Source organism: Balearica regulorum, chromosome 8 (assembly GCF_011004875.1).
Source record: "Balearica regulorum gibbericeps isolate bBalReg1 chromosome 8, bBalReg1.pri, whole genome shotgun sequence".
Taxonomy (NCBI): Eukaryota; Metazoa; Chordata; class Aves; order Gruiformes; family Gruidae; genus Balearica; species Balearica regulorum.
The window spans coordinates 21,264,822-21,276,328 of NC_046191.1; the positions used below are offsets into that span (position 1 = coordinate 21,264,822).

The 11,507-nt window shown below is 39.7% G+C and overlaps 1 protein-coding gene across 2 annotated transcripts in view; it reads left to right on the plus strand.

Moving 5' to 3' along the window:
- PALMD (palmdelphin) overlaps positions 1-8,674 on the plus strand; it is a 55,280-nt gene extending 46,606 nt beyond the window's left edge. For both annotated transcript variants that reach the window (XM_010297971.2, XM_075760013.1), the window contains 5 exons: positions 917-1,031; positions 2,282-2,315; positions 2,404-2,514; positions 3,264-4,355; positions 8,562-8,674. In XM_010297971.2, coding sequence (XP_010296273.2) covers positions 917-1,031; positions 2,282-2,315; positions 2,404-2,514; positions 3,264-4,355; positions 8,562-8,605 — 1,396 coding nt within the window. In that variant the 3' untranslated portion in view covers positions 8,606-8,674. The remainder of the gene's footprint in view (positions 1-916; positions 1,032-2,281; positions 2,316-2,403; positions 2,515-3,263; positions 4,356-8,561) is intronic.
- Positions 8,675-11,507: the final 2,833 nt, after the last annotated feature.

Genomic DNA, 11,507 nt, shown 5'->3' on the forward strand with positions numbered 1-11,507 from the left:
AACATCAAAGCTTCAAACTTTAGTCTCTTGAGCATCCTCCCACTGTGCAGGCTGCTTAATTTTCAAAATCTACACAATTATGAAGTTATCACTTCATAAAAGTAGCCTATAAAGCACATCACTTACGATTTCTAGCTGTATTGATTTTTATATTAGTAAATTAGTTGAGAGCTGCAAAAAGTACTTGCAAATGCCATTATTATTTTACCACAAAAAGTGATACCTGTTCTAGCCCTCAGAAATACAAATGCAATTTTATTTCCATTAATAGAGTGGTTCTTCTGGAACTGTAGCTGCTAGTTAGTTACAGATTGACTAAAACTTTCCTCCACAGGGGATCGTCCTGAATACAGTTTGGCTACATATATTAAAACATAACATGAGGTGATGTACTCTAGCCCTTTAAGTACTGCCAGGTACAAGAACATTCTTCTGACTTTCTTACAATAAAAGAACTTCTTTTCATCATGTGTACACATACAAAATTAAGAGACAAAGTCATAATCCTGGTGTCTATGTACGAGATTACTACATCTTCATTACAATGGAGTAATCACATTTCTTGAGACAATGTAGGGGAGAAAATTTTCTTAGACATGAGGAAATGTTGTGGGGGGGCTATATTCCTTATTTATTCCCTCCCAAAAAATAAGTTAATTTCAGCCACTGTTTCCAAGTAGGTTCAGAAGGAATCTATGGCAGGTACATTTAAAAAAAAAAAAGAAAAGAAAAGAACAAAGAGAACACTATTCCACAGTATTTCCTGATGCATGTGAAATTATAAGCTGATCTCATATTAGAGGAAAACTTGTCAGGGTAAGTAGACCCAGCCCCACTAATGTCCATATTAACAATGTATTAAGTCTGCAGTGTTGTTCTCTGCCTGTTATTAAATCAAAGTGAATTGTGATTGCAGATTGGAGAAGGAAATTGAGGCTCTGGAAAGAGAGGAAATAAAAGTCTCAGCTAAGGAAGAAGCAATTTTAAAGAAGCTTAAGTCTGTTGAGAAAACAACAGAAGACATAATAAAGGTTAGTGCCAAATTACTCCAGAAGTAGAATTCATTATTTGTTCATCATAATAACCAGGGAAGGGGGAACTAGCTGGATCTGGTGAGCAGTCATGAGCTTTTCTCTAAACTGACAGTAGTTCAAATACAAGAGGAGTCAAGATTTTATACTGTTCCTGTTATGGGGGTAGGGGAGTAATTCCTGTCATTACTTGTCTATAGGACATCTTAAAAAAAAAAATATATATATATATATATAGCACTGCCACTAACACCAGCCAGCAACTGCATCTCAGCCCAAGACAGATACAACAGGTACAGAGGCTGACACATTCATTCTCCTGCAGGTGATGTGCCCAGCTAAATTGCATCATGCTTTCCCAAGTCCCTGAGAGAGGCTATATAGCATCATAGAATGGTTTAGGTTGGAAGGGACCTCAAAGATCATCTAGTTCCAACCCCCCTGCTGCAGACAGGGACACCTTCCACTAGACCACATCGCCCAAAGCCTCATCCAACCTGGCCTTAAACACTTCCAGGGATGGGGCATCCACAACCTCTCTGGGCAACCTGTGCCAGTACCTCACCACCCTCACAGTAAAGAATTTCTTTCTAACATCTAATCTAAATCGACCCTCCTTCAGCTTAAACCCTTTACCCCTTGTCCTGTCACTACACTCCCTGATAAACAGTCCCTCTCCATCTTTCCTGCAGCCCCCTTCAGGTACTGGTAAGCCACAATTAGATCTCCCTGGAGCCTTCTTTTCTCCAGGCTGAACAACCCCAACTCCCTCAGCCTGTCCTCATAGGAGAGGTGCTCCAGCCCTCTGATCATCCCTGTGGCCCTCCTCTGGACTCGCTCCAACAGCTCAATGGAGCATATCAAAACATGACTTTAATATTATCAAAATGACCTTTGACAATTGATATTTGAAAGTCATATTAAACCATCTCAAAGATATAGTGATGAAACTAAACTTCGGTTCTGCAGTTATTACGCATACACGCTCTAAAGACATACAGGGAGATAAGCACAACTGGAAAGCCAAAGCTGAGCCTTTGCAAGTAGCTCAGGCCACAGTGTGAGGCTGTGTCACTGATTAACACTTTGTAACATTCTGTCCTTCCCTGTGTGACTTGGAATCATATTGGCAAAAAAGACCAGAAGCCACACCTGCAAAAAGTTAAAACTATCAGGTGGAACAAAACACTGTCTAGTTAACATCTTAAAACTGACTAATTACATTTATTGTTAATGGTTCTCTTTCCTAGTCTGTGAAGGCTGAAAAACCAGGAGTTGAAAAAGGTATGTTTAGTAAAAAAAGTTTTTTAAAAAGGTTCCCTTAGATGTCAGTGAAAACATACTGAAAGCTTTGTGGATCTTCTTTATTCAGAGGCAGCAGACTACATATATGCCAGCATACCTGACCTTCCCAAGTATTTCAAGCCTTCTGCACTGAGGAGCACAGCACATGCTGCCACCAGTGATGAAGAAAAGAAAAAAGGTATTGCTTAGCAGTAACTCCCAAGGGTGTCAATACACACAAAGACTTCCTATAAATTGAATCTAATACACTTTAAGGGAAGGATAAGCATTACAGACACATGACAATGTTTTTCTCATTTAAGCTGTGTTATATTATCAGTGACGCCATCAAAACTGAGAGGTGGGACACTGGTGTAAGGTATGTGCCATTGAGAATAAGGATCAAGCGTTTTCAACATTGACACTTCTTTGTAGCACTTCATTCCTCTACCTGGCATAACTTTTAAGTAGTTCCTCCCTTCATATCATACATTTCACATTTTCTGTCTGCACTTAGACCTACTGGGCAGCCAGCAGTAGTCCAGTTATTTCCCCAACTACTGCAAAGCCTCCTAACCCTTCTGAGTGCCCAAGACACTTTAGTCCTGTGGCACATTGAGCTCTTACAACTACTATTGCCCAGCACAATACTGGGGCCAAGGTTACATCTGGTTTTCTCAATCAATCACATCATGAAAACTGGTGCCTCAACAGCTTATTTTTCCTCACAGAATTATATCCAAATTAAAATATTTTTTCCCCACTTCAAGTTTTGACAGGATGGAAGGGGCATTCAAAATGGGAATCCAATATATTGGTCATATATGTAATAATTTCACATACTTTATAATTCATTCTGACAGTCATTCTCTATCACTGTCAGAACTCTTCTAGAATATTTCTTGCAGCTGCTGCATTAGCAGTTTAAGCACTTGTTTCTTTCAACAGCACTGTTTGCCATGGAAATTAAAGTTGAAAAAGACATGAAGACAGGAGAAAACACAGTGTTATCAACAATACCTCTTCCCTCAAAGGAGTTTAAAGAGACAGGAATTAAAGTCTATGATGATGGCAGGAAGTCAGTCTATGCAGTGTCCTCAAATGGGAGCACAACACAAAATGGGATAGATGAACTTGCTCCTGTTGAAGTGGAAGACCTGCTACGGCAGGCAACTGAAAAAAATTCCCAGTCTCCCACAGAGTACCATGAGCCTGTGTTTGCAAACAAATTTTGCAGACCAGTTACTCCTCAGAAAGATAAATTAGTTCCTGGACCAAAGCTGGAAGACACTCAGAGAGGAGAGATGAACGGATTTAGCAATCAGACAGAATTCTCCTCCAGAATAGAGCCTTTTATGCAACAACATAAAGAGAATGGGCTTGATCTTCCAAAGGTAATACAGCCAAAGTCTCCCTTTCCAGTACTTTCCCATTCCGAGAAGAAAGTGCACACTAATCCTGAGAACAGGATGATACATAGTGAAGAAAGAAAAGCTGCACACGAAGAATTAAAACCTTACCAGAATACAAGAGAAAGACATAATGAGACAAGGTTGTTAAGTCCCTGCCATCCTAATGAAACATCTCCTGCACCTCAAGATGAGGAAGATGTTCAATACAGCATTGTCCAAGCTGTACCGTGTTATGTGGATGATTCTGAACCTGTAACAATGATTTTCATGGGTTATCAGCGCATTGATGACGATGATGCAGAAGCAGACCAAAAGTTGTCACGATACGATGGGGTTATCCACGCAGAATTAGTTATCATTGATGATGATGAAGATGACAGCAAATCTGAGAAACCAGCATATCATCCCATAGGCCACTACAGTCAGGTTTATCAGCCACCAAGCAGGAAAATCACAGAAGTCCCACAGACAAACCCTTTGAGCAGCCTGGGCGTGAGCCTGAACAACATACCCCACAAAAATTCCATCTCCCTGCGAGAACAAGAGGAACGCTTAAGCTCACCAACACACCGTGCTCATCTTCACAGCCAGATATCTGGAGATGGTACCGAAGATCCCTCCCTAACAGGTAACAGAAAAGGAAAATCATGTCACTGCTGTTCACTTATGTAGCAAACTGATGCTACTCTTATCTGCTAGCAACTGTTTCACTTTACTATGTGGATTGTTGCATGGACTAACATGCAATCACTAATCATTTATCCACTCTTGTTTGTTAACAAATGCCAATCTGCATTTTGGTACTGTTGAATTATGTCATCTTTAGCAATGCAGTAGTTATTTTTCCAAATTTTGATATCTCAGAAAAGCCATTTCTGTAACCTGCAGAGATTAAAAGTGGTTCTCTTTCAAGTGACAATTAAAAAAAATCCATTAATGCTACCCCAATTAGCAGAATTAGTTTTCATTTCTACCAGGTAACTAACAGCATTGCTTCTTAACGCTGTCTCCTCCCTGGAATGTTTTTGTGCCTATCTGCATTCTAACTACTTCCTTAATAATCCAAATTGCTCCTTAAATCAGAAAGACTGTTTAATAACCAGCTTTACTTCACATTTCTCTGGAATCAGCGTTGACAACCTTGCCTTGACAATGTTTATGCAAGTTTTAAGAGTTTTTTGTTAGCCTGAGTTACTTTTATAGCCTCTAAAATTCAATGAAACAGTTTTCATCGCTACATCCATATAGTCCATAGTGGTGGGTTTTTTTAAACACTTTTTATATTCTATTAATACTCAAAATGTCTATTTCTTACTATAAAGTTTTATAATAAAAGGTTGAAAGAACAATAGCAAGATCTTCCAGAAATGCAGAAAGCTCTTTATGTTCATGTTGCACTTAAATGCAGTTTCATTGCATGCTTTAAAGTATATTTACAGAGCAGATTTCAGAAAGCAGTCACATTCCACCTCAAGAAAAAGAACACTGTGCATGCATTACAGGACAATGAGGGGTCCTGATCCCACATTCTCCCCTAGCTCTTCTTGCAGGCTATATTCTGAATAATTTTGCAATTTGGCAGCAAAAGTGTAAGTTTAGGCCCTGTCTAAAGCTGCACTGTCAGCCCAACATTTCTTCACAATACAGGTAAAGCCAGGAGAGAGGGTGGTCATTGGATCACATAAGGAGTTTCAAGTAGTTTTGCATCAGTATGCACTAATTAGGAAGAGCCTTTCAGTAACACTCTTAGTTTATAGGCCTTTCAACCTCCTGCAGTCATGCACACAACAGCCTGAAATATTCCAGCAGTGCTGCCCAGCCTTTCTGATCAGTGAGGCCACTGCACTTTTCTATCACTTGAGAGGACCTTTGCATCTCTCAAGCACCAATCCCGGCATCTGTGCACTCCCCTGTGTCCTCCAGGACCAAAGGCTGTTGCTGCCAGCAACTCTCATGCCAGCAACTGAAAGCAGAAGTAGCTGGTACAGGCAAGATAAACCACTTGAGCAACTGCTCCAGTCCATTATATTTTGGGGATGGTCCCTTAATTCCCCCATCACATACGTACAGACATATAATGGAGAAGCAACACTCGCCCACCCACCAGCTACTGGAACAATTAATTCATCCTACAGCCCACTGTATGGGTCCTCCCACACAGATCCTGGGAAAGATGTTTCCAAGAAGTAACTATGAGCTGGCACTACCGTTCGGGCAGGCCATAGTCAGGCCATGAGATGTTAGCTGAGCACCTCTACCTGCAACACTCTTTGCTTCTTTTTGTCTCCTGAAAGTAGCATCTGAAATTTCATTTTCCCCTGCTACTCATAGACACTCTCTGAGCAACATAAGTTCTCTCTCTTTTGAGGTTAGTGGAAAAAAAACCCTGACTTTCAGGGAAGGAGGACAAGTGTAAATCTAGCAAAGATGTTGAAGAAACTGTTCTGTTAATTGGTATTTGGTCTTATGCGTTTACTTACAAGTATTCTACCAAGGAAAAAATAGCCAAATAGCCAATTAAGAAAAAACTGGTCCCAATTAAAAGCAGTTTGGCAACTGCCTCAAAAATACACCCCAACAGTCAGCACTGCCTCTGAGTGTCTTAAGTACCCAGTAGAATTTGGAACTAAGCCATATTCCTCTCTACCCCTCCACCTATTTATTGCCACTCCCTGGGACATTTTGATCAGTGGAAAAATCCAGGAAGTGACTCAATTTTTCCCAAGCAGTCCTGTAATCCTACTGTGACTTCTAAAAAGGAAACAAAGCCAGGAAAGCCTCTTAAATCTAAAACAATGTATTACACAGAGCTGTTTCTTAGGGAAATAAACTGTTTTCAAAGCAGCCACAGATGTCCAGCCTAGGAGGTTCACCCTAAACACCACCAATGAAAAGAGGGGAGTCAAAACTGTTGTTGGTACCTCATCATTCATTACTAAAACAACAAACGATACAACAGAAAAGATAATCCTCTGAAACGAAAGTTTTGGGAGGCAATTGCAGCATTTGAACATTAAACAGGTACTGAGGACTCTCTGAAAGAGAACGGAAAGCAAGGAAGCACAGGACAGACCTGGGAGACTGCTACATAAGGAACAATCTTGCTTCGGGAAAGAAATGACCCTTCAGAGCAAGTTACTGAAAAAGTCAGTGATGGCCAAGAACAACTAGGAGGCAGAGAAATTGTTCTATGTACTGATCTATATAGAGAAACAGCAGATTAAATGAGGAGCTTTTAGCATGCCCTCAAACTCACAGAAAGGTAGGGCATACCTCTTTCCATATGGGAACAATTTTCCTGTCCCCATGAGCTTGATGGGAGACCAATACCTTAAAGTATGTGCACTCAGAAAAACCATGCAGAGAGAAGGATGACAATGCTATAATTAGGACACCAGTGTTTTGCATTATTAGAGCTTATTTTCTTCTTTAAATTTCAATCAAATGAATTAGTATGCAAATGTTTTGAAGATTCAATACTCATTAAGGAAATTAAAAGTCCTTGAGGGGGGAGCAAAGGCTATACATAGTGGAATGAATAAGGTAAGAAAAAACTGAAGCTGAATAGGCAATAAAACCTACCCACAGTGTGGAACAGGCTTTCATACGACATGAAGGTCCAAGACTTTTGGCAGGTAGCTAGGCTAGATGAGTTAATTTTTTTCCTTACCACTGGAAACTATGCAACCTTCAGAAAAACACAATGGAGACTTAGCTCCATTTGCGTTAAAGTAACATGCAAAAAACACAACCCCTTTTTAACAGAGATTCATGCATACCATCTGTTTCTGTAACGCACAGAGCAAGACAAAAATGGACTATTGGCTATAAGTGAAGGATCAGATTGAGTGCTGTCTCAAACCACAGCCAGGACTCGAATCCTTTAGAATTTCTTGGTCTGCAAACAGTACACAGGGTCTTCGTAAGAACTAAGCTTAACATCAGTAGCCCTGTGATATAGTTACACTCAGATGCTTATGATTTGCAACGACTTCAGCATTCAAAACATAACTCAGGTTGGACATCTGCTGACTGCATAAATCAAGTAAACAGCTGCTTTGACCCCGTCTCTCAGTAGAGACACACATGCACGATGAAGGAACGAGACATGCTATTTTGGGTGACTCTTCAAACTAACAGGTCAGAGCTGGAGATCATTCCCACTGCATTCTCAGATCAACTACATAGTGGGGGGAGGCTCTTACATATCAAACAGCATTATATTGCTGTTCTAAAAATAACCTTAACATTTAATCATCTGTCCTGCACTGTCACTTTCAAACTAACCAACATTATACCCAGTTACAGACAATAGCCATACTGATGTTTATATGGATACAGACTCAAACAGGAATATGACTAACTCCCAGTCTGACTCACTACACCAGGAAGAGAGGAAAGTTTTCTGTGAACATCAACACAAAAGAAAAAGGCTTTCAAATAGTTACAGCTCCCACTGAGGAGTTTAATTTAGACAAAGACTTTGTTTAATTATTCATGCATCCTTTTAATCTGTCAGCATCTAGTCAAGGACAATACCATCTGTCTGCAACACCTTAGTGAAGATAACAAAAATCAAATAGTTAGAAGAGAGCTGTGCTAATTTTCAAATAGTGATAATGGAGTCATTTCTTAATATACTTGCTTTATTGCAAAATTACCAGAACTAATGCCTTTTACTGATTTCTTTCTATAACACTAAAACAATGCTCATTCTGCTGGATTAACCACTGGAGGTATGTGTATTCTTCATTTTTCTAAATAAGGAGATTTAGCATCAGAAACAGGAAGTTAGTCTTAAAATGCAATGGATTTGTTTGTTTTCTCTTTTCAGCTCTGAGGATGAGAATGGCAAAGCTGGGGAAAAAGGTGATTTAACAGCTGTAATGACATGGAAGTAAATTTACTACTCAAAGCTGAATAAAGCTAAGAAGAGTTTCTTCAACATACCTTTTTTGGATCATGCTTGTTTTGCTCCTCCGTTTTATGCATTTGGGTCATTTTGCCCTCTGCATAATTCAATGAACTTTAACAGACTTTTAGATCTGACCAAGTGCCACATACACACAAATCACATCCTGGATTTTGCTAAAAGTAGCAGTAAGTTACTTAACACCACAAATGCAGCGCATATCCAAGTATGACGACACATGCATACCTGTCCCCACAATCAGGAATACGTTGTTGCTATATACACAGAGCAGATAAATACTCATCTCCACAGAATTTCACAGGACATTGCTTCACTTCAAAGTGTGCCAATCTACTTGATCTTGATTGAAAATTCCGTCCCAGCATTTTTCTGGTAGGAGCATTAATTAATTTAAAAAAAAAAAAAAACAAGCATGAGAGAGGAGCAGGAAGAAATGTAAATATAAAAGCTGGTTTCCAAGCATACCACCTTGGCCAAAATGTAAAGCATTCCTTTTTAAGTGACAGCAAAACAAACCAAACCCAGTAAATTCAGTATTTAAATATTTAGCCACCTTCTAGACCCCAGAGTCCACCCTCCCTTCTATTTTACCTATGACAGCATAGCCATCCTCAGACCCTGCTCCCTTCCCCATGCCACATACATGCTGGCCACCCATAACCTCAAAGATCAATCCTGTTTATAACACTGAAAAGCCTGACCTCCCAAGCATGGTTTCACCTCCTAGCTAGCTACATAAAGCCCTACCTTTCCAGGAAACTTGTTGCCAGACAGGCAGTGCCTGTCCATCCAAAAAAAAAAAAAAAGTAAAATACTGCTTAGTATACAGGTTTCAGCTGGCTGGGGAAGCTAAAATTAGTGCAAGCCTCCCATCAGAAAGACTGAGTTCTTAGTGGCTTGTCCTGCAGCTGCAACAAAAGATCTGTTGCAGGTGCAACCGCTGCTGGACACAGCTCTCCAGCAAGGTCCAGAGCTCCCACCAAGGAGCAGTTAATTCTTTCCACATGAGGGAGAGGCTAAGGGCCCCTCAAAGCAGCCATAAGTTACAATTATACCTAGAAAAATCATATGCAAGTGAGATTTTTCCAGAACATAGTTCTTGGAGGGGGAAGTGCCTCATAGCACTACATCCTTATATTCAAATCAGTTGATAGCTTTATTTTGTTAGGCCTTAGCCTAGTTTGAATCACTAAACAGATAAAGCTCAGGTTGTGTTATTCTAGTATAGCTGACTCAGATTATGCACCAGTGAAAAACCACCATATTTTGCTGGTCTTCCTCATTTCAAAGCAGGAAACTGAAGCTACTACCTCATACTGAGGCACAATGGTAGTAATCAGCTGACTTGTAGCCTCTAAACACTTGGTTGTTCCCAGTCTGAAATGGGTGATAATCTCAAATTTTAGGACTTGTAGAGATGGTTACCTGGAGAGTGGAATAGTAGATAAGAACAAATAAATTTAACTATATTACGCTTTATGTCTGTCTTGGCTTTTTTATGTGGGGGTTTTCTCCCCTTATGTTTCTTCTGTTATTTGTTGGTTCTGAGAGCAGAAGAGTGAGTTACTTTCAACTTTTATATTATTTGTTTTACATCTTCTCAAAAGTTCTTAACAGGATACACCAAAAAGCAAGAGTAGGAGAGTGATATGAAATAGTCCCAAACCATTTTTGTAACAGTGGCAGATTGCTATGGACATTCATCTCCTGTCTTCCCCAATGATCTGTGCTATTAAACTTAAGTGATCTAGAAAAGAGGGGAAAAAATGCTGCTGCCAAGATAATATTATTCAAAGTAGTTTAAAAGAAAGGAGACTGAAGAGAGACTTCACAATTGTGAATGTGTAGTAAATCTACAGGTGAACTTCACTAACAATACATGAAAAGTAACATTAAAAAAATATATACACAGCATAAGTAGCTGTTAAGTTGGTGTTACAGACCTTTTGGCTAGGAAGCAGAACACCTTGGCATTATTTTAGATAGTCCTCTGAAAATATCAACTCCATGCTCAGAAGCCATGAAAATGACGAGAATTTAGGACTCATTAGAGGAGGCATGGAAAATAAATCAAAACACAACTGTGTCACAGCACTTCATACTTACAACTTGAGTAGAGTTTGGTCAGCCCATCTCTGAAGAGATCAACAGAGAAGGGTAATGAAGATTATCAGAAGTGCAAAATAGCTAAATAGAGCAGCAGTCACACAAGGGAAAAAAAACAGTAAGGCACAGACATGAGAGGCCTAGAGGACTGTGATAAAGGAGGGTAAAACCAAAATACAGATCATTAAACAATGATACCAAGAAGCAGGCTTAAAACAAAAACAAGAAGCACTTTCTCACAGTGACTAATTAAATGGGAGGGCAAAAGCATTAACAGGTTTTAATTCATTGCAAACTTCATCCATAAAATTCAATCACTACAAAAGTTCACGGTCTGGCTGCAGTTTCTAAGCTCAGGACATCCTTGCACATATTGTGGCAAATAGCAAGGAGATCTTAGCAGGAAGAGAAAAATATCACTTCAGCCTTGTTATACCTCCTGCTCTAAGCATTCATTACTGCCACTTCTGGAGACAATACCAGGCTCAGTAGACTTCTGGTTTGCCGTGTGGCAACTCTAATGTTGCATACATTGTAACTATTCAGTTTGTGCCAGATGAATCTGAACTATCCCACACTAATACACTAGCTATGTAGCAGCATGGATATCAGATCATTAACTTGGAGGAAAAGACACAAAATGGAGCGTTCAAGAGTTGTGTGCTTCTGGGAAGCTGGGATGTTCATTGTCCGCGTGCTGCAGCCCCAGAGCTTTTCCACATCCCATATCAAGAACAGAAT